General features: G+C 51.9%; 10 protein-coding genes across 10 annotated transcripts; 5 read left to right on the top strand and 5 right to left on the bottom strand.

Annotated features, from left to right (window-relative positions):
- Positions 1-161: 161 nt before the first annotated feature.
- Positions 162-1,650, bottom strand: LRP88_13913 (FAD-dependent oxidoreductase; the record flags this gene model as incomplete). The annotated part of the gene is made up of 5 exons (XM_083250269.1): positions 162-490; positions 543-812; positions 879-1,446; positions 1,520-1,557; positions 1,611-1,650. 5 exons carry the CDS (start codon positions 1,648-1,650, stop codon positions 162-164), a joined length of 1,245 nt encoding a protein of 414 aa, XP_083094603.1.
- A 649-nt stretch (positions 1,651-2,299) lies between these two features.
- On the top strand, positions 2,300-3,577 carry LRP88_13912 (cytochrome P450; the record flags this gene model as incomplete). The annotated part of the gene is made up of 3 exons (XM_083250268.1): positions 2,300-2,348; positions 2,554-2,580; positions 2,631-3,577. The coding sequence occupies 3 exons, from the start codon at positions 2,300-2,302 to the stop codon at positions 3,575-3,577; spliced, it is 1,023 nt and encodes a 340-aa protein (XP_083094602.1).
- A 403-nt stretch (positions 3,578-3,980) lies between these two features.
- Positions 3,981-4,867, bottom strand: LRP88_13911 (uncharacterized protein; the record flags this gene model as incomplete). Its single annotated transcript, XM_083250267.1, has 2 exons — positions 3,981-4,299; positions 4,353-4,867. 2 exons carry the CDS (start codon positions 4,865-4,867, stop codon positions 3,981-3,983), a joined length of 834 nt encoding a protein of 277 aa, XP_083094601.1.
- Positions 4,868-5,801: 934 nt separating this feature from the next.
- Positions 5,802-6,891, bottom strand: LRP88_13910 (zinc-binding alcohol dehydrogenase family protein; the record flags this gene model as incomplete). The annotated part of the gene is made up of 2 exons (XM_083250266.1): positions 5,802-6,444; positions 6,515-6,891. The coding sequence occupies 2 exons, from the start codon at positions 6,889-6,891 to the stop codon at positions 5,802-5,804; spliced, it is 1,020 nt and encodes a 339-aa protein (XP_083094600.1).
- Positions 6,892-7,635: 744 nt separating this feature from the next.
- Positions 7,636-8,302, top strand: LRP88_13909 (cupin domain-containing protein; the record flags this gene model as incomplete). The annotated part of the gene is made up of 3 exons (XM_083250265.1): positions 7,636-7,723; positions 7,786-7,913; positions 7,979-8,302. 3 exons carry the CDS (start codon positions 7,636-7,638, stop codon positions 8,300-8,302), a joined length of 540 nt encoding a protein of 179 aa, XP_083094599.1.
- Positions 8,303-9,417: 1,115 nt separating this feature from the next.
- On the bottom strand, positions 9,418-10,997 carry LRP88_13908 (uncharacterized protein; the record flags this gene model as incomplete). Its single annotated transcript, XM_083250264.1, has 5 exons — positions 9,418-9,441; positions 9,507-9,920; positions 9,976-10,690; positions 10,755-10,924; positions 10,974-10,997. 5 exons carry the CDS (start codon positions 10,995-10,997, stop codon positions 9,418-9,420), a joined length of 1,347 nt encoding a protein of 448 aa, XP_083094598.1.
- A 555-nt stretch (positions 10,998-11,552) lies between these two features.
- Positions 11,553-12,572, top strand: LRP88_13907 (iron-containing alcohol dehydrogenase; the record flags this gene model as incomplete). The annotated part of the gene is made up of 1 exon (XM_083250263.1): positions 11,553-12,572. One exon carries the CDS (start codon positions 11,553-11,555, stop codon positions 12,570-12,572), a length of 1,020 nt encoding a protein of 339 aa, XP_083094597.1.
- Positions 12,573-14,153: 1,581 nt separating this feature from the next.
- Positions 14,154-14,621, bottom strand: LRP88_13906 (EthD domain-containing protein; the record flags this gene model as incomplete). Its single annotated transcript, XM_083250262.1, has 2 exons — positions 14,154-14,344; positions 14,462-14,621. 2 exons carry the CDS (start codon positions 14,619-14,621, stop codon positions 14,154-14,156), a joined length of 351 nt encoding a protein of 116 aa, XP_083094596.1.
- A 517-nt stretch (positions 14,622-15,138) lies between these two features.
- On the top strand, positions 15,139-21,717 carry LRP88_13905 (polyketide synthase; the record flags this gene model as incomplete). The annotated part of the gene is made up of 6 exons (XM_083250261.1): positions 15,139-15,422; positions 15,470-15,761; positions 15,813-16,983; positions 17,035-19,256; positions 19,311-20,072; positions 20,230-21,717. 6 exons carry the CDS (start codon positions 15,139-15,141, stop codon positions 21,715-21,717), a joined length of 6,219 nt encoding a protein of 2,072 aa, XP_083094595.1.
- Positions 21,718-22,901: 1,184 nt separating this feature from the next.
- LRP88_13904 (SLC26/SulP family anion transporter) lies at positions 22,902-25,483 on the top strand (the record flags this gene model as incomplete). The annotated part of the gene is made up of 4 exons (XM_083250260.1): positions 22,902-23,181; positions 23,232-23,377; positions 23,425-23,971; positions 24,021-25,483. The coding sequence occupies 4 exons, from the start codon at positions 22,902-22,904 to the stop codon at positions 25,481-25,483; spliced, it is 2,436 nt and encodes an 811-aa protein (XP_083094594.1).
- Between the last annotated feature and the right edge of the window lie 200 nt (positions 25,484-25,683).

Here is a 25,683-nt window from a genome sequence, read left to right as displayed (position 1 = left end):
TCTTGGTATCATTATTTGAAGAACTTGATGGACTTTCTTGGTCTATAATATTGGAAATTTGAATATCTTGCAGTCTAAAACTTTGTGTCCTCACGTTCTCTCTTTCATTGTCCAGCCAGGTCCCTAGCCGTGAGAAATATGTGCGTCTATCACAGCCATAACTAAACCTCGGTAGAAATCGCGATCTTCATCTCTTCCGCTTCCTTGAGTTTCTCACCAAGATTCTCTTGCTCCTTAGGCTCTGAATCATGTCCCTCCATCGGCTTGAACCCCCGAGTGAAGACTGGGCTGGCCTCGACCTTCTTCCAGTCGTGAAGCATGTAGCCGTTCTCGACTGAGCATTTGACCTCTTCTTGCCCACGGGGGATCACATCGGCCTCATACACCTCGATGGCATCGTGGAGCTCCGTTTCCCCGCGAAAGACGCTCTCTAATCCAGCCATGAGGTAGGAAGTATCGCAGATGCAGTGATTGAGTCCTTGACCACGATCTAGAACCTGTCAGTGCTGCGCCTCTGTGGTATGTTACAAACGCTGACTTACATGGTGGCATTGGGTGGGCAGCATCGCCGATCAGCGTGATCCTTCCATCGTGGTTGTTCCACGGCTTTGTGATCCAGTAGCTAATGTCAGCTTTATGGACTTCAGTGTCCTCGGGCAACCAGAGAAAGGCCGATCGAGCGGGCTCACCCATCCCTGCTGCTCGCTGTTTGAGCAGGGCTAGCCGCTCAGGATAGCTGAGCTTGTGATTAGAATCACCCATCCAAGCCATGGCCATGTGGAAGATCCACGACTCGGGGTGATCGGGACCATCTGGCATGTTAGAGACTGTGGAAGATCAATGATGATGAGCAGAACAGGTCATGTGCCGTGACCTACTGGACTGAAAGGCGTGGAATGACTGATTGCTTAGAGCTAGAAAGCTCGTAGGGTAGTCTCGCCGCACATACTTGGCCTTCTCTGCATCGTTGTAGCAGACGGTCATGTTTGTATGGAAGATGGGGAATTTGCTGACAGCAGCCTCCTCAACGCTTCCCATAGCAAACTCTCGAACTTTGGAACGAGGGCCATCTGCTCCAACTATGATGGAACCGGAGACAACTGTCCCATCAGAAAAGGATGCAATGACACCTTGGCCAGACTCGTTGAAGGCGACGTCGACCAGGTTTTTACCATACTGAACCTCAATACCTTCTGCACAGAGAGCTCTCATTCTGCTCCGCGAGACGCGAAGCCCCTTTTCGTAAGGGACACCAGTGAGTAGATTTCCCGTCTCAGCCTGAATGATGGGATAAAGCCCACCAGCCTCGACGGGCACGGCTGGGTTACACGAGATAAGTGGAATCTGGGAGAAGACTTCAGGAGGCACAATATTCTCCAGGCGGTCCAAAGCCCAGTGGATTGCCATTGTCCACTCATTGCTGCGGTAGTTGAGGCAGACCTCTTTCTCAAATATTGAGTAGCGGATCCCCAACTGCCCGTGTTAGTATAGATGCAAGAATTGTTGAGTAGAGACATACCCTCTTGAGGCCCTGTGCCACAATGAGGCCGGTGATTCCTGGAAGCGGCTAAGTACTGTGACACCAGGAAACGGGTTATGGGGTTACTCACCAGCACCGATGATAATGACGTGGAGGTCTTTGTCGGGCATGTTGATAGATTGTGAGCAAGACTAGAAGGTGTGCAGTAGAGATTGGTAGGTCAAGTCTGAGGCTGCAGCAAGCGCGCTTTTGACTACGACTGACTCTATTCCGGCACCACTTTCACTGTCCAAGGCCGTAAGCAGGAACCCAACTCGGAAGCCGAAATCCATTCAAGTCCGTTTCGCGTTCCGCTCTCCATGCTGGTCATGTCTGTTATGGTCAGCATGTGACCGAGGGGAAGCATCAGAGCCCATTTACTAGGGATCCGCTGAGAAGCATGGTCCTTTGAATCACACTGAGCTCACTGAATGATCAAATATCATCAATATGCTGGCCATAGGGTTGTGGTTGTTGGCGGCGCTGCCTTTGCTTGTGAGTTGCGAATTGTCAACACATTGAACCCCTGCTAATTACTGCTAGGTCTTGCTAAGAATCATCTACAACGTCCTTTTACACCCCTTGAGGCACCACCCGGGCCCAAGACTCTGGGCCGCGACTAGAATTCCCTGGTGTTGGAACCAATATCAAGGAAAGCTGAACCATCGATTGGTGGAACTTCACCGTCAATATGGCCCAACAGTTCGAGTGGCACCAGACGAGGTATCGTACACTTCTGGCACGGCTTGGAAGACGATATACGGCCATAGAACTGTTGAGATGATCAAAGACCCAATATTCTCCCTTGTCACGCCGACTGGAGTACCCAGTGAGTCTGTTCCTTGACAATGGGAGCTCTGGTACTGATAAGCCAGACATTGTGACGGCGGATCGCGTGACGCATTCTAGACATCGACGTCTCCTTTCTCACGCATTTTCTGAAAAGGCTCTCCGAGAGCAAGAAGACATTCTTGTCCAATATTGCACCAAGTTACTTGATCAGCTACAAGCACGTTGCTCGGATGGCCCCTTAGACTTGGCGAAATGGTTTCCCCTGACGAGTAAGTTGGATGACCTCTTGAAGTTCCGTTGGATGCTGATGTTTCTATAGCATTTGATCTAATCGGATCTCTTGCCTTTGGCCAAGACTTTTCTTGCATCGACACCGGAGAACCTCATCCCTTTGTGGCATGCATCAAGGGTGTATCTAGAGAGTTGATCATGAGCCAGATGGCCCAATACTATGGCTTCGGCTCTTTAAGATACTTCTTTTTCTTACGAGGCTCCGCAAACTCACGGTTTGCCAACGCAATGCGCGCAAAGGAGATGGTAGAAGCTCGAATCGCCCGAGGCCCAACCGACGATCGCAAAGACTTTTGGCACCATGTGCTGGCTGCCGAGGACCAGGGCAAAGGCTTGACACCTGATGAGATGGTGGTAGATGCTTTTAGCATCGCCATAGCTGGATCGGATGGCACTGCTACGGCCTTGGCAGGCACCACTTACCTCCTGTTGACGCATCGAGATGTCTATCAACAGCTTCAGGGCTGCATCAGACAGGAGTTCGAAGCAGAGGAAGACATTACCACTTTGGCGCTTTCTAATGACAGAGTACCACTCCTGGATGCGGTCATTCAAGAGTCAATGCGACTATTCCCACCAGTTGCAGCCACGCTCCCAAGAGTTGTACCCCCTGGCGGAGAGGCCATTGATGGCCTCTTTGTACCCGAAGGCACTATTGTCGGTGTCAACCAGCTCGCTGCTTACCACTCTGAAAAGAACTTTATTCAAACTTCAGAGTTTCTACCAGAGCGATGGCTCAACGAACAAGGAGATTGTAGAGCCGTTTTTCAGCCCTTTTCAGTCGGGCCCCGAAACTGTCTCGGCAAGAACTTGGCTAAGGCAGAGCTGAGATTGATTCTTGCGAGGTTGTTGTGGAGGTTTGACATGGAGCTTTTGCCAGAGTCTCAAGGGTGGATGGATGGGCAGAAGATTTATGGGTTTTGGATAAAGCCGCCGCTGTTGGTTAAGCTCTCGCCCAGGGCGAGTGGAGTGTGAGGGGCGTGTTATCAAAGAGAGGTGGTTTGTTTGACCTTACCTGCAAAATATTTCATCTGTCAAGATTGAGTGATAGTCTGTCTAGTTTCCATTCTTAACCTGTTGTCACGATGATCAAGAATGATGATCTGCAATGATACATACATGTCCTGGATTCTTATTGAAGACATATTAACGTATAAAATCCAGATCGATTCCAAACGTGACAGCTCGGACTCTGTATTGAAAATTTCAGGCGCAATCTTTTCTCTTCAAATAGCACTCTATTGTCTAGAACCTTCCGTTTCTGCTGGTCTATTGAAGCTCACTACCTGTCTCACGTCTGTTGTCTTCTCTACCTTCCGGCCCACCTCTTCTCTTATCCCACCATGACCTAGTCTACAATGCAGTATCTAGCCCTCACTCACTCCTTGGTTCCAATAAAGTGGTAGATCGTCCCAAATGGAGGGAGAACGCGTGTCTCGCCGTTGGTGAACCTCCAGCCTGTAGTGTCAATGTCTTCTGCTTGGATAAGCTTAAACATCTCCTCGGGAGTACGACCTCGCAAGCATGAGACGTAGCCATTGATTACAAAGAACAGAGGGACGACAGGGATGATGTAAGTGAAGAAGAGGTGCATGGGAGACCACCACCACCAGAGTAGAGTGGTCACAAAGGGGGACAGAATGACGAATGTGGTGGTGATGAGCGATGAAGGTGTTCGGTGAGTAAGCTCAAAGATCCTGCACTTGTTAGTACCAGCGACGTCAACAACTGACAGAATACTTACATGAACGCGTCGGACTCCTCGATGCAGCTTCGAAGCACCTTGCGAGCACCAGCGTCGTCAAAGTGATGGAAGCACATGTTGAAGATACGAAGTTCCTTCTTGTCACGGGCAGCGTATCTCGACGCCTTGGTAGCATCGACTGGCTTCTCCACATACGATATGTGGTCACTTTTAGCGGTGATGGCCTTCCAAGCGTCTAGATCCGGGAACAGATCCGTGAGCAGGAACTCAATGGGAGGCTTCCCTTCCGAGGCCATTCGCTCGTTGAGAACCTCCTCAAAGATGGGAGTCGGACCTCCAGCCCCGGCACAGGCATCCACAAAGTGATACTCGCTTGGATGTCCGGGGAGGTTGGCAGTGATGACATCGCACATCTGTGCAGCCGTGGAGGTGGTCCTGTTGAACCCAACAGTACTCCAAACCGCGGCTAGAGAGCGATGGGCGTACTCGCGGAGCCAGATTGGGCACCACGAGTAGTCCTCAATCTCAATGAGGTGAAAGCGGGGGAGGATAACGGCCATGATGGGCAGCTGGGGGGAGAACAGAGACAAGAATGGGAATGATTTTCCTGTGAAACTTGGGTTTTGTCAGATGATGGTGTACTGCTTCAACACCAAGGTATTATACGATTCAAGACGTCTACTGGTAGTGGGTTGCCTCAAAAAGGTGCGGGTTGCGGAACCCGAGTTCTATCAAAAGCACGTGTATCTGATGGTCTATGGGAGACGGAATACGAGAAATCCGGACCCGAGAGTCTGGTACAGGTGATGCAGCTAGGGGTTAGTTTTTTGGGTATGCAGGTATGCTGCGAATGTCCGAGGATTCCGCAACGGACGCCGAGTTGGAGTTCCGTTTCGGCAGCGTGTCTTGGCATAGGGAGCAAATATGCGATTCAGGGGTAGTAAGTCGTGACGTCTATGAGTTGATGAGCTTTCCTTAGGCATAAGCAGAGCTAGCACATGTACACATATCCAGTTACCGTTGTTTGCGCAAAGCTGTGTTAATTCATACCTGAATGACAAAGCTGGTATTTGATGTGTTACTCTGCGTCGAAGACATTGCTTTCGGCTTGTGCTATGGCTGTGTGAATGTTCCAACGTCTTCCATCCTGAACACTACTCTAGTTGATCCAACAGAATATCTTAGGGGCTGTGATTAATCATTTAGAAGATATGGGAGGGACTAAGATATGAAGTTTAATGAGATAGTGAAGCAATAAATCACTACCCAGTATCAGATAATATGAGGCCAAGATTTGTGTTGTACATCGCCAGAGTCTACCTACCCTAGGGACTGACATCACATAGCTAGTGTCCTGAGCGTTAATGACTTAAACTCCCTTGAATTTCAACACATGAGTGTGATGATAACTGTTTTCTCTACCTATTCGGCCACCAACCCATTCGACCTGTGAGAGGGCAAGTGGAATGTTCAACAAGGAGTTGGCGGAATGCCTCACAGGCTTACAATGAGCTTCTCTCCGCTGCTGCGGGCCTCAAAGTCAAGTAACCCGGCACCAACTGCATCCCATCCCTTGCCAATGACCTTAATGGGGATAGGGAGCTTGTAGGTTCCCTCCTCCAAAAGTTTACCGAGACCTGCCATTGCCCCCTTTCCCCCGGGAGCCTCAAAGACGTTGCGCCCGAAAACCACGGCCTGATTGACGCCCTCGGGAGCGGAAACCTTGACTCCCGTGAACACCTGCGAGTATAGGTGAGGGCCATTGTTATTCAGTGTCCCGAAGAGGCCGGGGTCCTCTGCAGCGGCCGTGACACAGTCCAGGATTGCGTCCACACCCCCTGGAGCCGCTCCCGTGACGTCAGAAACGAGCGAAGATGATCTTCGGTCAATGGTTTCAGTGACGCCCAGAGATTTGAGGCGTTCCGAGTGCTCTAGAGAGGCCGTGGCGAGAATGGTTGCCTGGGGGAGGGCAAACCGAAGCACCTGGATTGCAGCTCCTCCAACGGCTGAGCCGCCGCCAAGAACAAGGACGCTTCCGGGTGGGGAGACGGGCTCGCCAGGTGCCTTTGACGAGATATGAGGAATTGGCACATGGAGGCCGACGAGAATGGCGGCCGCGGCGGTTAGATAACAGATGCTAGAGTACAGCATGAGTCAACGGTCGTGTAGTGTTTTCAGGGGCAATGAGGGTGCAGGCGTATACTCACGGCAGAGACACAACTTCCTCAAAAGTGAGCAATGCGGGTTTCTGAGATACGAAATGCTGAGGCACGGTGACGACTTCTTGGAAGCCAGCTGTCTTGCCGCCGATGCCGCAGAGGGCAAAGACCTCTTGGCCCGGCTTGAAGTCAGTGACCTCGTCACCAACTTCCTCGACGATGCCGGCGCCGTCGAGACCAAAGACTGCAGGCCAAGATCTGACCATCTCTCCGCGCGTCAACATCTTGTAGTCCAGGGGGTTGAGTGCCACGGCCTTGATACGAATGCAGACATCAGTCGGTTCGGGCTTGGGTTTGGGAACCGTGGCGAGAGCAAAGGGTCCGCCTTGCTTGACGGCCTGGTACTGGAGCATCGTGTTGGACATGCTTGAGGGTGAAGTGCGTAGAAGCTGGAGAGTTGATTGCCTCGAAAAGGATGTGGAAGTTGAAGAGGTGAGATGATTGCGTAGGAGTAAGTGCGCCGAGGGCAGAAGGGAATTCACGCGTCTCATTTCTTATGCACTGCCACCAAAGAAGAGACTGAATGGAAAGAGTGACTAACTCCGAGACAATTCGAGGCAGGAACAAGAGTGCACAGCATCATACAAGCCTACCCTCGCGCCTCGTGCTCCGTGGGCGGACTTAGTGCATGCCCAAAACGTCGCTGAAGAACCAAGCCCGTTTTATGTCTTGGAGTTGCGGCTGCATTAGATTGCGCTATCAGAACATTATTGAAAGTTGCACGGGAGCCGACTTGAGAGTTTCCAGAGGATTTTGATACTTGAAGACTGTGCCCGTCGTCGTCATGAGCTTACGCAGCCGTCTTTCGAGTTTACCAGCAAACTCATTCGGGAGCCAGATGAAGGCATTTGTCGGAAGCCGGTTACAGATTCTGTAGGTTTCCGTAGTGTATAGAATGAGAGAAGCGGAATTATCGGCGTTAAGAAATGTTATAAAATAATGAAGGATCCGTATAATTCGCGAGTCGAAGCCATCGCCAACTCGTCCCAAAGAGGAAATCCTTAAGTTCTAACTCCGGCTTCACGCAACGCCCCCTGTTCCTTGCTGCACTAGAGCTCCGCTTCTGCGTCCAACCAACAGTTGAGTCTAAGACGACTTGCTGCTTCGTCATGGACTCGGCTACCGAGGCCTACGCGGAGACGCTCCGGATCAACCACTTCAAGCCAGAGGAAGTGCCTTGGCGACGCCTTGGGCAGTGTAAGTAGTTCAAAGACTGTGACCTGCTTCAATTACAGTGGGGTGTTCTAAGTCAAAGGTAGACCTATGGCGCCCTATTGAAGATGGATCCAACACGCAGTATCGGCTAGCCGTCATCGAGAGCCTGCTTCCTCCCAAGTCTGATGGTCCCGTCTTTCACTTTCACGAGATGCATGACGAGGGCTTCTACGTCAAGGCAAGCCTCCTGGACCCCCACGCTCTTAATGGGATAAACTGACCAGGGCTGCATTGCAGAAGGGCACAGTCCGTTTCCACTCCCCGGGCCGCCCCGATGTCGACTGCAAGGCTGGCGAGATGCTGACGATTCCCATTCGTCTGCCGCACAAGTTCAGCAACCCTTTTGACGAGGAGGCTGTCTTTATCAATACAGCCACACCCGGCTTCTTTATTCGCTACTTTGAGCATCTCGAAGCTCTGATTGGTAGTGGTAAGGAGCTCACCCCCGAGGCCAACATTGCTGCTCTACGCCGCTTTGCAACCATTCCGGTTAGTGAAGAAGAAGTTAAGCGTCTAGAGGAGGCGGCAGTTGCGGAGAAAGAAGAAAAGGACAAAGAGTGAAGGGTACAGAGTTATCTTGTTTTTTCTAACTCTGCTTTTGCTTGTGTGTTGAAGCGGTTATCGGCAATGTATCTGACAGATATATCTAGACTGAAAATAGAAAAGAGTGAAGACGCCCCGGCTCCTTAACCCTTGAATTTCAACTCCAAAATCAATATTGAAAGAGGGAATTCAGTTATTCATCAACTTCAAAAACAGGAATGTCGTTTGCTGCTGCAAGAAAGTCAAAGGTGAAGAGAGGGTCCTCCTCAGCGCGAGTAACATGATGATCCGTAAACCCTGTTGTTATATCAAATATCTCTGCCTGATTAGAAAGTCTTTGTCTTTTTCCCACATGAACTGCCGCCTCGGGATGCTGCTTGTATGGCGCTGGCCATTGTGAGAGAGTCATTGTTCCGTGGCTTGCATTCCCAAGCCATGGCGAACATCCGCTGGGAGACTCGTGTGGCTGCATGAATGGGAGAAGCATCGATGTGGTGGAAACTGCTTCGCTTGCAGGCGCAGCTGTAGACTGCGCCCCGGTATCTGGAGGTGTGTCTTTGAGTGAGCCACCGATACTCCCTCGTTGAGAAGACGAGGATGCTGTCGATTGGAGACTGGATAGCTCATTAAAGGCCATGGATGGCGTGCTTGTGACCTCGGGAAATACCTTTTGTCGTACGATGCGAAGAAGAGATTCGAGTGTTCGACTCAGTTTCAACGGAAGATTCTCGACGTGTTCTTGGTCGACTGCCGAAGCGTATCTGTTACGCAGAGCCTCCAAGAGCAGGATTTCCTCTTCCGGCTGACCGAAGGCGTCATTTGAGGATGCCATTGGCTGCATAATGTTCCGGGCGATTATGAACACAGCCGCCAGTGGGAAGTTTGCGGCCAGCCTTGGTAGGACCGAAGCCAAGATCTCGCCCTCATCCGGTGTAGAAGCTCTCTTCTGAGAGAGGTTTTCTCTTGTGGTGTACGAGTTTGCCAGAATTATCGGACTGCATGATCGAGTATGTCCAAGAAGTCGATCTAGAGCTTCCACCATGCGAGGATCTGGCTGCGCCGTTGTTGCCAAGAGGAAGAGGAGACAACTGGCCTTTGCATCTCTCAGCGCCTGATGCGAGTATTTGGTGTCCTCACTGGCCCTCAGAATGCAAAGCCTGGTTGTAAAGAAAGAAAGCATCAAAGTGGCTGAGTCGACGGATGTTGGCGGTATCTTAGTGACTCGATGTGTCGCGTCCCATTGCTCCAGTTTCTGCTCTAGTTGCAATAGAAGTTGAGCCTGCTTTGACGGAGGCAAATCGGGCGATTCAGAAGCATGGAGATTCCGGTAAACATCGTCTTGAATCTTTGCGAGGTCAATCCTAGGCGAATATCTGGCTTCGTCGCCCTCCGATGGTCGAGCAACGCTGGAGTCGTAGCCTGGTAGACAGGAGGTCGCTCCTCGGCAAACAACGGCATTCTTATCTCGAATGTAGAGAGACCTGAAGACCTTTTGTCTTTCAATAATCACTTCAGGGGGGCAGTCATGGATGGAGGCGCGAGCCTGGTGAAGGCCCATAGTTCGAGCCAGATGACAGGCCTGGGCAAAGATAAGTTCTGCGAGGGCTGTGGTGCTGTATTGCTCCGTCACATAGCTCTACAGAAACACGTCAATGATCTTTCAGCAAATACATGGGGCGGAGAAAACCTACCAGCAAAGCCAGGGCCTGAACGTTGACGAGTCTTGGTGTCAAGAACACACGCGGATTATTAATAGCCATTCCTAGCGTTTGTATAAAGGGCTGGATAAAAGGACTGTTGCCGTGGCTCGTTTGATCCTTTCCAATAGCCAACAGAACAATGACATTGAAACACACGGCCCAGCCCTCATCCGACGGCCTTGGAGGGTGCGAGTAGATACGATCGAGATTGGCCTGAAAGTTGGACCTTGTAAAGATGTCGGTTGCGTAGTCGGCGCTCTTGAAGAATTGCCCAACCACAATGTTGAGAAATTGCCTAGGAGGGAGACAGATACCAGTATGATCAGAGGTTATATCAAGCTGCTGCTCTTTGCTGGCCTCGGCAAGCGTGTGTTGCAGCATGACGCGCACAGCAACACCATCACCCGAATCATGGTCCGAGGTCCTAAAGACGGGGTCGTCGTGAAACTCCTTGCAGAGCGTGTAGAGGGAAGACGGTCCGTGGTATCGGTCCATAGACTGTGACACGTCCCGTGCTATGTTACGGTCCTTGCGGGGAGCAGCCGTTGTCTCATCCGATCTTGCTGCCGTGTCTTCGGGCAGCCAGTCTTCCCCCGGCGTGGGCAGTGACTTGGCTCCGTTGCCGCTCCTGACAAGCGACGTCAAGGTTGAGAGGTCGCTTTGGATGCTGCTCAGCTGGTCTTCGAGCGCCTCGAAGTTCTGGCACCTGAGACATGAAGGTTTGAGCCTCTTGTACTTCCAATAGAATGGGACAGGTAGGGCGAACTTACAGGAGCTTGACGTGGTTGATACGCTTCCCAGGGGACGAGTAACGACACTCGACGCCATCTCGCTTACAGCTCTCGCACTGAGGACGCTCCCTTCCGCAGCGGATCTTGCGAGCTCGACAGTGAGCGCATGCTAGATCGTGAGTCGACCACATTTGCGGTTGCTCCATCGTCTAGAGTCAGGATCCGGCTATCGAGTGAGGTAGGGATAGATGAACAAACCTCTTTAGTCTGGGTATTCCACATCCTTGCAGCAGATCTCAGCGGAGAGGCCCATAAAAGATGGTCGAGGCTTCCAAGAGATCTGAGGTATATAGTAGGTTAGCCTAATCAAGGAGGAGGCCAGTTCGTCACAGACACCACGGATATGGTACCACGCTGGGCGCCATTACGTGAGACTCTACCTTGCAAGAAGAGAGATGGAAGAGATAGAAATGGTCTTTCAGGCTTCCAAAAAAGGCCTTCGGAGGGTTCTTCTCTCCAAGGTCTCGAAATGCTCCAGAGTGGCTTGGCCGATCGCTGACCGACGCCGTCAGATTCCCCTCCACACATACGGGACTGCTATGTACCAGGTGAGCTTAGTCTATGGGCTTCAGGTGATACAGTGAATCATTATCAGCGGGACTCCAATCGTTCCGTTCCGTACAGGCTGAAGCCCCCTGCAACCTGTAGATACCGTTCTGCAGGTGTATCCGTAGGGGATGCGTTTGGAGGTCCAGGGCTAGAAATACTCCGTGATAGACTGGAATCTTTCTTCTCGAGAAATATCACTAGTATCTTGCACTGGCAAACATCGCCCCAATGGCTATCGAATGCACTGATTCTCCCCTCTCTGGCCTATGGAGGCCCCAGGACCATCTCAAGTACCTGCACTACGGTTCCGGGTGCGTTGAGAGACACCTCTTGAGCGTGATCCCGTCCTCTACCTCCAAGGTCTTCATAATCACTGGCAGCTCCATGGCCACCAAGACACCCGCGATCCGCAATCTAGAGGAGCTTCTCGGTGAGCTCCACGCCGGGACCTACTCGGACATCAAGCAGCACGGCCAGGCCGAGGGAGTAGACGAGGCTACCCGGCTGGTCAACGAATACGACGAGATCGACACGGTGGTGTCCGTTGGAGGCGGCTCGCCCATTGATTCGGCCAAGATGGTCTGCTTCCGCATACACGAATCCACGGGGAGGACCCTCACGCACATCGCCATCCCCACGACGCTCAGCGCTGCCGAGTGCACAGCCGGGGGAGGTTTCACACGCTCTGACGGCACCAAGCTTGGCTTCATGCACCCTTCCATGGGTGTGGGCGCCATCTTCTACGACGCCGCGTTTGCTCGACACACCCCCAAGCGCCTCTGGCTCTCGACGGGTATGCGGGCGGTAGATCACGCAGTCGAGACTGTGTATCATCCAAACGCCTCCGAGGTGCCGTGGAAGGCCCTAGCTCAGTGGGCTTTGGCTGTTTTGGCTGAGTGCCTCCCAGCGGCAGATAAGATCCATGGCTCTGATACTGCCGACGACATTACCACCAAGCTACAGCTCGCTGCTTTTTCCAGTTCTGGCCTTCGTGGTTCCAACTTTAGAGGCGGCATGGGTCTCTCCCACGCTCTAGGCCATGCTCTTGGAAGCCCCTATGGAATCCCTCGTAAGTCTAGCATCTCTTACTATCACACGCCCCGTCTTACTTTGATCCCGTTGGAGAGACGGGCGAACAAGGCTGAACCCACCTCTCCTGAGACACCCTTGAGACACGTCCAATCGGATCTGCAGAAGGCGTGGTATGACAGAGGCACAATTCGGGATGATGTAACCCTACACAACTGACAAAACAGCCACAATAAGCCCAAGACAAAAAAGATACCGGCAAATGAATTTCTGCTGACCAACGAGTCTCCCAGACGGTGAAACCAGCTGTCTGACGCTGGGTCCGGTCCTCCGCCACAAGGCAGAGACAGACGAGGCGGCCGCCCAGCATATTGCCCGTCTGCTTCCAGCCTTGGGGGGAAGTCGCCGAGGGGGAGACGCTCGCGGTGAAGCTATTGAAGTGGCACAGCGTGTGGAGACCCTGGTGAGGGAGTTGGGGCTTGAGCAGCCGTCCCTCTCAGCACGTGGAGTTGGCCGTGAGCAGGTTGCCGTTATCGCCAATAGAGCATCTGGAGGAGAACCAAGCAAGGAGATTCTCGTATTGGTTGAGAGTTTGTTCTAGTCGGATGCCGAGATGTCTCTCACCAGTAAATTCTAGTATGGCTTCAGATCTACCCGTCTTATACCAGATGGGGCGTCATCTGTGATCCATAAGCCGTCCCGTTTCAGCTGTCACCTCCGGGATGTAACATAATCAAGCACAGCCTCTGTTCCTCCAGATATGATCTACCAATACCCTTACCCAGAGCCTGTGTACTGTTGGGTATTTCCATGCCTATACCGGCCTAGCTAGCCGCTCGATGACTCCCGTTTCTGGTATTTTCCCGATTGGAGAACTCTATTTCGACTCGACAACTTGGCACACCATCCTTGGATAACATTCGCACGCCCAAGGATGAGATGGGTCCTCCGCGAATCACGCCATGTGCATACAACGGACTTTTGCCTTCAATGCCACGTGCTTATGCAGCTCAGCCTAAGCTCGTCAGCTAGCCAACGTCGTTGATTCTCTCTTTCATGCATTGTCATACGCCAGCAGCGGCATACGAGAGCCGAATCTACCGGGTCAGCCGGGCATAGCTATAGGCCCCGGAGATACTGTGTTCGAGGCCAAGGAAGTAAAGCTGCAGAGCGGGATCTACTGTGGAGCAGAGATATTGAATTGTAGTTAACAAGATGATAGATCTCAAGGCAAGATTGTCTATGTAAAACAATGTTTTGAAACATTGTCTGTTTAAAAATAGACTTTTCATCCGCTGTCAAACCATCAAGCCACATGCTACTGAAACCATCAACTCCAACTCCAACTTCTAAGGCGAGACGGAGGAAGATGACAAGAGTCCCAGTGAGGGAAGAGAAAACTAGTAACATTACACATGGCATGAGGCTCTTATCTCTCCTTACTGGAACCATTGTAGCTGGGCCGTTAACTGGCGGGGTGGCCAAGCTGACGTTGTCATGTCAACTTCCTGATTAAGCCGAGAGCAGAGGATAAACCGGGACAATTAACCAATGAAGAGGACTATTGTCAATATGTATGTAACGCTACAAGACATGAGCCACAGACACGTTTGTTGTGGTTGTGGCACAGATGGTTGCAAGTCGGGACTTCACAGGAGATGGACATGTCATTGAGATGAGATATAGGAGATGGAAGCAAGACGAGGTCCCATAGCTTTTAGTTATGAAACATCTATGCTAATATTTGCGTCAAATCAATTATAGCACATCTACTGCTGTCTAATGCCCATTCATAGAGAATTAAACCAGTTCCCCATCTGTAATGTGAAACTCGAACCATCCAGTCACAAACTTGGTTCTCGACGGGTCAGAGAAAACGGCATGATCAGGGTCAACCACGGTCTTGAACTTTTCCTCATTCTTTACTTTCACATAGTCTTCAATGTCCTTGAATACGATCTGCACGATGCAGTCGGCATCGTCGACCTTTTCTGAGGGGAGGTTAGGGAGGATGCGGTCGATTAGTGCTCGCCCCTTGGTCGAGTTGTGTTGCTAGATAGCATTAGTTATGCTTTTTAATTTACCTCTTCATACTGACTATGATATACTTGCCATGTGATATGAAACAATCTTGTTCTTGATAAGCAACTCGTTCAGATGTCCCGCGTGCGTCTCACTGACGTACTCATGATAGGCATCTTCATCCATGCCAGGCTTTCGATAACCAAAGATGGTCACCGAGAAGAGTTGATGGGCCTTTGATGACATGGTGCCTTGCGAGAGGAGCAAACCGAATCTTGGTACAGCGATACCTTCGTCAACGACTCGAGCGGCGATGTATCCGGATAAAGACGCGTGCAGATGATGGCTTTTATCGCTTTTCTTGGAGCAGCCAACACTAGCACGTGCTCACTTCGTTTCAATCTATCTTCGATAAAAGCCGCAGCTTCATGATCGTGATGTCCGGGGGGCGAGTCGGACGCCGAGGACCGCCCTTCCCAACGGTTCCGAAATGTCAATACACAAGCCGCTCTGGCGCTTACATCTCGAGCTGAGTGCATAGCGCTGCCTGGCTGTCCCGAAGGCCATGTGATGCTCATTCTCAGTGAGATTAGATGCGTCTAGCCAGGTCTGAGGCCCTTTCGCAAGCCGACGGTTGGGTGGTGGCGGCTGGGCTGGCCGAGGCAAGGCCAAGGACTCAGAGGCAGAGAACCATATAGTACAGGTATCGGGCGCTTGAATGCTTGAGATCTCATCATTCAACACTCTACAGCAGAGTTTCAACATGAAAAACTGCAAAACACTCCTGTTTGGAGATCTATCTGTCCCTTTTGAGGGACAGCTCCAAGCACTTCTGCACGTCCACGACAACCCCTTGCTCACCTCCTTTTTTGAACAAGCCGGAGCCAAGATCAGAGATGAGATTGGGCTTTTAACTACACAGCAGCAAAGTCTATTCCCTCGGTTCACCACCCTAATAGACTTGGTTTCGAAGCTTGGTGGAACAGAAGGCACGCCAGTCCTGAGGTTTTGCCTTCTCCCAATCTGTCAGATAGGGCAGTTCATAAAGTGAGTGACTGACACAATTCCATAGACCTCATAACTAACAAGTATAGTTACTACGGTCGCAATGGACGTCAGTATCCGTCGCCTGATGAGGCCTATTGTCTTGGCATTTGTGCTGGGGCATTCTCTGCAGCGGCAGTTGGTTCATCATCATCTCTCTCAGAGCTGGTCAACATAGCCAGCGAAACAGTCATTATTGCATTTAGAACAGCGCTTCATTCATTCAGCATCAAGAACGACACAGTTGGCAACAACGAGGAGCATTGGAGGAGTTGGTCAGTTGTCATTCCAGGGGAGGAGAAGGAGGTTCAGGCGAAGCTGGATCGATGGGGAGCATCGGAAGTAAGTCCCTGCCTATCCTCCACTAATTCAAAGAGTAACTAACGTACTTAGAATCTACTCGAGCTTTGGAGACCTTATATCAGTGCTACAGCACCCAACAACATCACCTTGAGTGGCCCACCAAGAGTGCTTCAGGGGTTCATCACAAGTCAGCAACTCAAAGCACACGAACTTCCCATTCACTCACCATACCATGCTCCACATCTATTTGATGAATCTGCTCTCGGAGAGATTGCCAAGGATGTGTCTTGCAATAACCTCTCGTTTTTCCCACTTATTTCGGCTTCCACCGGAGACTTGACCGCAAAAGATGGCTACAGGAGCACAATCACGGCCGTGATTAAGGACACTCTTATCAACCAAGTCAGGTGGGACACAATCCTGGAAGGGACGATAGAGCGGCTTCAAAAGACTGGTTGCGAAAGCTGCAGTATCCTTCCCTTTTCCAGCAATGCCTGTCAACTTCTCTCCACGGCTCTCAGCCGCGCCAATCTCAACGTCGAGGTTGAACAGGTTCCTGAGGTTAGCAGGTCACACTCAACCCATGGCCACTTTTCAGATTCAAAGATTGCTATAATCGGTTACTCCGGCCGCTTCCCCGACTCTTCTTCCAACGAAGCATTCTGGGAGCTGTTGAGAGCTGGCAAGGATGTCCATCGCGAGGTTCCAGAGGATCGCTTCAACTGGAAAACACATTACGATCCCACAGGAAAGGCCAAGAACACCAGTCGCGTCAAGTATGGATGCTGGATCGAGGAGCCAGGACTCTTCGATGCACGATTCTTCAACATTTCACCTCGTGAAGCCGAGAATACGGACCCAGCGCAGCGATTGGCCATTACAACGGTCTACGAGGCAATGGAAATGGCCGGCATGGTCCCCAACAGGACACCATCTACACAGCAAGACCGTATTGGCTGCTTCTTTGGAACAACGAGTGACGACTGGAGAGAAGTCAATAGCGGACAAGATGTTGATACCTACTTCATCCCTGGAGGCAACCGTGCCTTTGTTCCAGGACGTATCAGTTACTTCTTCAGGTTCTCAGGTCCAAGTCTCAGCATGGATACTGCCTGCTCGTCCAGTTTCGCTGCTATTCAAACGGCTTGTGCATACCTTTGGAGGGGAGAGTGTGACACCGCAGTTGCTGGCGGTACCAATGTCCTCACTAACCCCGACAACTTCGTGGGACTTGACCGAGGACATTTCTTGTCGACAACAGGTGAGTGGAGCTATCAATTTGCTATGAAGTAGTGATACTGATCTCTTTGAGGCAACTGCAATGCTTTTGACGACGGAGCCAGTGGTTACTGTCGAGCAGATGCCGTCGGATCTGTCATTCTCAAGCGCCTCGAAGACGCCAAGATGGACAATGACCCCATCTTCGGCATCATCTCAGGGGCAACCACCAACCACTGTGGCCAGACAGACAGCATCACTCGTCCCCACGAAGGTGATCAGACATCTGTCTTCAAGCGCATCATACGGCACGCTGGGGTGAACCCTCTTGACGTCAGCTATGTCGAAATGCACGGTACGGGTACCCAGGCCGGAGACGCCACAGAAATGAACTCGGTGCTCTCCGTTTTTGTTCCGGGGCATCAACGCATGCCTCGTCACCCCTTATATCTCGGCTCAGCAAAGGCAAACATCGGGCACGCTGAATCTGCTTCTGGAGTCTCGTCACTAATCAAGGTGCTCATGATGATGAAGCACAACGAGATCCCCCCACACTGCGGTATCAAAACCAAGATCAACCACAACTACCCCCTCGACCTAAAGGACCGCAACGTAAACATCGCGTCTAGACCTACCCCATGGCTTAGGGACGACGCCCCGTGCGGGAAGAGGCTGGCCTTCTTGAACAACTTTAGTGCAGCTGGTGGTAACACAGCTGTGCTGCTCGAGGATGCACCTCTGCCAAGAGATCTGCAGACCGACCCCCGAGGTTTTCATCTTGTGGCTGTTTCTTCAAAGACGGCCAAGTCTCTCAGGAGAAACATTGAGGCGCTCATTTCTCATCTGGAGACGTCGAGGCATGTCTCGGTCTCCAGTCTTGCATACACAACTACTGCAAGGCGGATGCATCATGGGTATCGCATCACTGCTATTGGCTCCGACGTAGCCTCGATCACTCAGTCTTTGAGTTCAAAGATTGATAATCTAGATCCAAAGCCAATCCCACCAGTCGCCAGGGTTCCCAATGTGGCATTCATGTTTACGGGGCAAGGGTCCTTCTACGTCGGACTGGGAAGAGACCTCTACCTTCACGTGTCCTCCTTCCGAGAAGACATGACACGGTTCGAAAAAATGGCGATTCGACAAGGCTTCCCCAGTTTCCTTGATGTCGTCCACGGGCTGCAAGCCACCGAGTCGCCTGACCCGGTTGTCTCTCAGCTCGCCATCACCTGCCTCCAGATGGCCCTCTCAAGACTGTGGATGTCTTGGGGTGTGAAGCCGAGCCTCGTCATTGGACACAGTCTGGGCGAATATGCCGCTCTATTTGCAGCCAATGTCTTATCCGCCAGTGACACCATCTTCTTGGTGGGTACACGGGCGAGGTTACTTACATGGCATTGCAAACCTGGCACCCATTCGATGCTGGCCGTCAAGGCATCAGTGGATGTCATCAGACCTCTGATTGAAAACTTCAAGGCTGAAATTGCGTGTCTGAATCAACCTACTGGAGTGGTTGTGAGCGCCGAGGTTGAAGAGATCAGTCAGTTAGCCCAGGTCTTCAAGACCAACGGGCTAACTACGACACAACTCAATGTACCCTTCGCTTTCCACTCAGCGCAAGTCGAACCTATCTTAAAAGAGTTTGAGTCAAAAGCACAGGCAGTGAGGTTCTACCCCCCCCCTCTATTCCATATGTCTCCCCCCCTACAATCAGAGGTCATCTCCAAGGAGGGTGTTCTGAATGGCGCGTACCTTGCCAAGGCATGCCGTCACACAGTCAACTTCCAGGCCGCATTGGAAGCAGCCACAAACAGTGGACTATGCAGCGAAAAGACCATCTGGTTAGAGATTGGCCCCCATCCAGCGTGTTCCGGCATGATCAAGGGGACCCTGGACAGCAGTTCCAAAACTGCATCGACACTGCGAAAAGACACAGACACATGGAAGGTTCTATCTACAACCCTTGAACAGCTTCATCTGGCCGGTATTCAAATCGACTGGAACGAGTACCACCGAGGCTTTGAAAAGTTCAATCGCGTGCTTGAGCTGCCGAGGTACAGCTGGGACCTTAAGAACTACTGGATCATGTATCGGAACGACTTTTGTCTCACCAAGGGCGAGGGTGCACAACCTACAACTGTGGTCTCAGATGCCCCAAAGCCTATCAAGTACATCTCCCCTTCTCTCCAGAGAGTCATCAGGGAGGAACACGGCGGCGAATCTTCGTCAATTCTGGTCGAGTCGGATGTTCATGACCCGAAGCTCGTGTCCGTCTTTACGGGGCATCGGGTCAATGGTGCACAATTATGTCCTTCTGTAAGCCAAACCCTTACGAAGTCAGTCGAATTCATTATACTAACTAGGTACTAGTCACTCTGGGGTGATATTGCTATGCAACTCACCAACTACATGATGGAGAAGCGATCCCTGTCGGCTGAGAGCACAGGGATGGATGTCACTAGAATGCAGATACAAAAGTCCCTCGTCCTCAACCCAGATCTCAGTTCCCAACTATTCAGGGTATCAGCAGTAGCAACATGGTCTACCAGCTCAATCAAGTTTTCCATATACAGCGTCAACGACAAAGGGGTAAAGACCGTGGACCATGCCACCTGCACCGTCAATATTTCCGCTGCCAAGATCTGGATCAGTGAGTGGAAGAGAAACTCATATCTCATTCAGAGCAGGATCGAGGCTCTTCGAAAGTCTGTGGAGCATGGCGAGGCTCATCGAATGAAGCGAGCTATCGTCTACAGGTTATTTGCCAACATTGTGGAATACGACCCTGACTACCAAGGCATGAGAGAAGTGATCCTCAACAGTGAGGATCTCGAGGCTGTTTCAACAGTCAAGTTTGAAGTGGATGACCAAGGCTTCTACTTTAACCCAAAGTGGATGGACAGTCTTGGCGGAGTTGCCGGCTTCATCATGAACGGCAACGAAAGCCCTCAGCCAAAGGCTGAAGTATTCATCAACCATGGATGGGATGGCTTTAAGTGCATCTCGAGATTTCAACCTGGAAAGACGTATCACAGTTACAACAGGATGCAGCTTCGTGAGGGCACGCTGTATGCGGGTGATACTTACATCTTTGATGGGGATGAGATTGTTGCCGTGATAGAGCAGATTCAGGTATGTCAAATTGGCTCTCGTCTAGGGTATTTTCTAACCATGTTAGTTCTTGGGGGTTCCACGTCGAGCTCTGGATGGTCTGAGGCCGATGTCCAAGTCAAGTCAGAGGCAAGTAGCAGCATCCAGGAGTACGACACAAGCTGTCCCAACTCCAAAGTTGGTGGAAAAGAAGCTCTTCCCGTCTTCAATACCTTCACAGTCCGCCACATCTGCTTCTAGTGGAGTCTGGTCGGGGATACTGGGCATCATTTCAGAAGAGGTCGGCGTTAGCATCGGCGATCTCAAGCCTGATACAGAGTTTGCGGAACTCGGTCTCGACTCGCTCCTGTCACTCACGATTACGGGTCGTATGCGCGATGAGTTGAATCTAGACCTTCCTTCTACCATCTTCGCCGAATGTCCTTCAGTGCGAGACCTTCAGCAGGTACATGGATCCGATGCTGCACCATCATCGACAGTCACCGACGTGAGCGATGAGGAGAAGTCGGGCACATCAACACCAGACACTTCCCTAGCTTCAGAGCCCGAGGCTTTGGACCATGTTCACATTCTCCGCTCCACAATATCTGAAGAAACAGGCATCAGGTTACAAGATCTTGCACCTTCCACTCGACTGGATGAGATTGGCGTCGACTCACTCCTGGCCTTGACAACGATGGGCAGGTTGAGTGAGATATTCGAAGTTGAACTCCCATCCTCTCTTTTTGCAGACAACGAGACTATTTTGGAAGTCGAGAAAGCCATTGCTACGGCCTTAGGGTTGGATACCAAACCAACACGAGTTACAGCCCCTGAACCCCTGCCTTCTCCGACTACGAGTGATCCAGTGGTTCGTGATGCACCTCACGCGACTTCCATCTTGCTTCAGGGGTCCGCCAGCTCCGCCACTTCAACTGTTTTCATGTTCCCAGACGGCTCGGGTTCCGCATCGTCATATGCTACTCTCGCTCGCATTGACCCGAGGGTGGCCGTCTACGGACTCAACTGTCCCTGGCGCACAACTCCCCAGGACATGGCACGGTCTGGATGCACCCTTGTCCAACTCTCGGCCAAGTACCTGACCGAAATCCGGCGCCGACAGCCAAAGGGGCCGTACAACCTCGGCGGATGGAGTGCGGGGGGTATCTGCGCCTTCGAGGCGGCCAGGCAGCTCGTGGCCGCGGGGGACAAGGTCGAGAACCTGATACTCATCGACTCGCCGAACCCAATCGGGTTGCAGAACCCGCCGGCGCGCATGTACGACTTTTTCCAGCAGCTCGGCATCTTTGGCTCTGGGGGCAACGTTCCCAAGTGGTTGCGCCCGCACTTTGATGCCTTTATCAGCATGCTCGACGACTACGAGCCAGTCCCGTGGCCCAAGGGCTCAGGCGAGGCCCCCAAGACCTTGATGCTGTATGCAAAGGACGGCGTCTGCAGTGATCCAGACGGCCCCAGGCCCGAGATCCGACCTAACGATCCACGCGAGATGATCTGGCTGCTCAACGACCGGACTGACTTTTCCGCCGACGGCTGGGCATCTTTGCTGGGGAGAAGTCGCATCACGGTGGAAGTTCTAGAGGGAGTTCACCACTTTAACATGATGGATGCAGGGAGGCAGATGGATAAGATGGGAGAACACATCAGGAAGGCGGTTTTACAAGAATGAGCGTTGGATTTCTCGGGTTTGTTTCCAAGTGCAGACGCATGTTCTCAGGTTGGGATTCAAGGAGGCCAACTCCTGTCGTTCTTTTACCTGATTTGTTCTTCATTTCATGACAATCTCAATACATCATCGGTCTTGAATCAGTGACGCAGATAAGAATTAGTCTTAAAATGTGGGTGCAACGGTCCTTCGCTGAACTGGAGCCGAGATCCGGAATAGGGGACAAGCATGATGATCCGTGTATCGGATTGTCAGAAGTTGATAAAGGGAGGAGAAGAGAGCGGTCTGGTAACCGAATGGTTCTCGGCGGCACCTCTTAAAGGTTATGTCGGTCTGCCAAGATCAAAGGTGCAGATCCGTTCCGACTGGTCCAAAACATCTGGTGCTGTGTCAGGTCATGGAGTTGTTGCCTCCAGCGACTTCCGAGCCGATATTAGAACAGTCCCATGTACGACCTCGTCGGGCACCCAGCAAAGTTTTTATCCTTGTAAGTAAGCATGATTAAAGTCATACGTTTACCGGTCTTCCCCATGCAAAGATTAGGGTTGCAGGGCCTGACTGCAGATCAACCGGCCGGTCGGGAGCGGGGCGGCTTTCGGGCCGGGCACGTCGGGGTAGAATTCCAGCGGGAGACAGGCACGGCAGGTCGGCGACTGGTGGGGCCACGGTGGGTCCATGGCAGCTCCAACATGCCCGGCCGAGAGCCCGAGTTCCGTGAACAGGCCGGCTATCACATGGGGGGATAAGAACTTTTTTTTTCCCCTTACCCAGATGCGCCCACCAATATGCCAAATCTCGATCGGGGGGACCTGGAGACCGCTCTTCCCTGCTGTCCAACCAGATGTCCCCTTCGGGGGGCCTCTACAACCCGTCAGAGGCCGCTTCGGCCGACTCCCGTCGTTAGCCAGGCCATTCTGCTACACTGATCTCTCCACGGCCCTATCATGGACTCTACCCCGGCGAGCCTTGTTTCTGTGGACTGACTCCACTCCCGTCTTCGCCGTCTCCCGCCCTGATAACTTTACCGTCTGCCGGCTTGTTGGTTCCTTCCTGAGCCGCCCGGCGGCCGGGGCACCTCGTATATATCCTGGGGATCCCGTCTCGCTTGTCTCTCTCTAGAATTCCTCCTTTGTTCACAAGGTTTTTCCACACATCACCGTTTAGGCTAGGCCGTTGAGACTTGCATCATGGCGTCCAAAACGGCTTCACACTTCGTCACCGAGACGGTCCTCGGCATTGACATCAACGAACGATACTCCCGCATGCCTCAGGACCTCGATCAACGTGCGAGAGATACCATCACACCCGCCGACCTCTTCCTAGAACAGGAGCCAACGATATCCGAATTCTTCAAGGAGCTTGCCCCCTCTCGAGACGGTGTTCATCGATATTTCCAGGGACTCTTCCCATCGGCTTCATGGGTTCCGAGATATTGCCTCAGCTGGCTACTAGGTGATGTTACTGCTGGTAGGTTGAGCGCATCCAGTTAAATCCTGGCACTGTTCTAAACTATGTAGGCATCACTATCGGCCTAGTTGTTGTCCCCCAGGCTCTGGCCTACGCCCTTCTCGCCCAGCTCACACCCGCATATGGCCTTTACACATCATTCACCGGTGCTGTTTTATACTGGCTATTTGGAACTTCAAAGGATATTGTCATCGGTGTATGTACCATATCTTAACTCAACCCTTCAGCACTAACACATCCCAGACAACAGCCGTCGGCTCCCTTCTCGTCGGCCAAGTCATCAGCCACGTCGACAGCGCCAGCCCCGGAAAATACTCCAACGAAGAAGTCGCTCATGCTTTGAGCTTGATGTCTGGTGCAGTTCTTCTGTTCTTCGGTCTGTTCCGTCTTGGTTGGATCATCGAGTTCATCCCCTATATCCCCATCTCGGCCTTCATCACTGGTGCTAGCATCACCATCATGTCGACACAAGTACCCGTTCTTCTTGGCCTTTCGGAGATCAACACTCGCGAGTCCCCTTATAAGGTCATCATCAACACCCTCAAGGCCTTGCCCGATACAAAGCTTGACGCTGCTATTGGCTTCTCCTCGATCGTCCTCCTGTTCGCTATCCGAGATATCTGCGCTTTCATGGAGCGTCGCCACCCTCAAAAGAAGCGCGTCTGGTCCTACATCTCGTCTCTTCGAATGACTTTTGTCATGCTTCTCTTCACTCTCGTCAGCTTCCTCGTGCATCGCGGTGTTCCTTTTGAGGAGAGCAAGTTCCGGATCGTTGGCAAGATCGACCCAGGTATGCACCATGAAAACTTGTCAAAGACATCAAGCTTACATACAGACAGGATTTAAGAAGGCCAACCTGCCCTCACCCGACACTGAGCTGCTTAAGCTTGTCATGCCTCAATTGCCTGCCGTTGCTATCATTTTGGTTATTGAGCACATCGCCATTGCCAAGTCGATGGGCCGACTATACGACTACACCGTCAGCCCTTCGCAAGAGATCGTGGCCCTGGGCGCTGCCAATCTGTTCAGCCCTTTCATGGGAGGTTACGTGTGCACAGGCTCCTTCGGAGCTTCAGCTGTCCTCTCCAAGGCTGGCGTGAGAACACCTCTGGCAGGTCTCTTCAGCGCATTGGTTCTTGTTTTGGCGCTCTATGCCCTGACAGTGGTCTTCTACTATATCCCCAAGGCTGCTCTTGCCGGCTTGATCATTCACGCCGTTTGTAACCTCTTGGCACCTCCCAAGAACCTCTACAAGTACTGGCAACTCTCGCCCCCTGAGCTGCTTATCTGGGTTATTGGCGTCATCCTAGCAGTCTTTAAGTCTCTTGAGATCTCCATCTACGTCGGCATTGGCCTTTCTATTGCCCTCCTCCTCTTCCGCCTTGCCCGCACACGAGGCAAGTTTCTCGGTCGTGCGCGAGCTCATCGCATGGTCAACCACGGCAACCAACATACCCTGAGCCGACGATCAAGCCATGCCACTCTTCTTCATGACGAATCCGGTCGGGATGTGTTCCTGCCCCTCGACCACAAGGATGCCTCAAACCCCGACATCGATGTCGAGTCACCTTACCCAGGTGTTTTCATTTACCGATTTAGCGAAGGATACAACTACACCAACCAGGCCTATCACGTCGACACTCTAGTTACTCACGTCATGGAGAACACCAAGCGTACCTCTGAGGAGCACTTCGAGAAGGAATCCGATCGCCTCTGGAACGACCCTGGCCCTAAGGGACAGAAGAAGAATGGCGACGACCTCCCTTTCCTCCGCGCTATTGTTCTGGACTTTTCTGCTGTAAACAACCTCGACATAACCTGCATCCAGGGCCTTATGGATCTCCGCAACTCTCTTGATCGGTATGCCTCGCCCGACGCTGTGGAATGGCACTTTGCAAATGTCAACAACCGCTGGACTCGTCGTGCTCTCGCCAGCGCCGGTTTCGGATATCCTTCTTCTAAGAACCAGGGGGCACTCGGAAGTTGGGTGCCCTCATACTCTATCGCAGCCACACTGATGGACAAGGACGTTCAATTGCCTGGTGATACTCCTCGACCAGCTGATATCGAGGCACCCACAGACACTTCGAGCTCATCGGATTGTTCCGAGTCTAAGCAGCCATCGAACTCATCAGACGAGCTTTCCATGATGACCAAGAACACACATGTGCACGCCGAGTCCCACCAACCTCAATCCATGGCAGCCATCTTTGGTGTTGACAGGCCATTCTTCCACATCGATCTTGTTGACGCAGTGGATGCCGCGGTACGAGATGCGCGAAACAAGGACCAGAAGCAGTAGCGGGGTATCATCAGGATAGACTTTACTTTCTTACGACGACACGAATGAGTTTGGCGCAGGCGTTTGGGAGAATCATCTTAGAAGGAGGTATTGTTGCACATTAGAATAGCGTCATACCAAAATCACCGCTCTAGATAAAAGAGGTCAAGGGATAATAGAAACAATACATGTTTCATAAAGGTTTTATCCTGTCCATGACT

This window comes from Fusarium phalaenopsidis, assembly GCF_050370095.1.
Source record: "Fusarium phalaenopsidis strain FUZ10S chromosome Unknown contig_32332, whole genome shotgun sequence".
NCBI classification, from domain to species: domain Eukaryota; kingdom Fungi; phylum Ascomycota; class Sordariomycetes; order Hypocreales; family Nectriaceae; genus Fusarium; species Fusarium phalaenopsidis.
The sequence above is the reverse complement of the archived record's forward strand: the minus strand, read 5'-3'. Positions and strand labels throughout refer to the sequence as shown.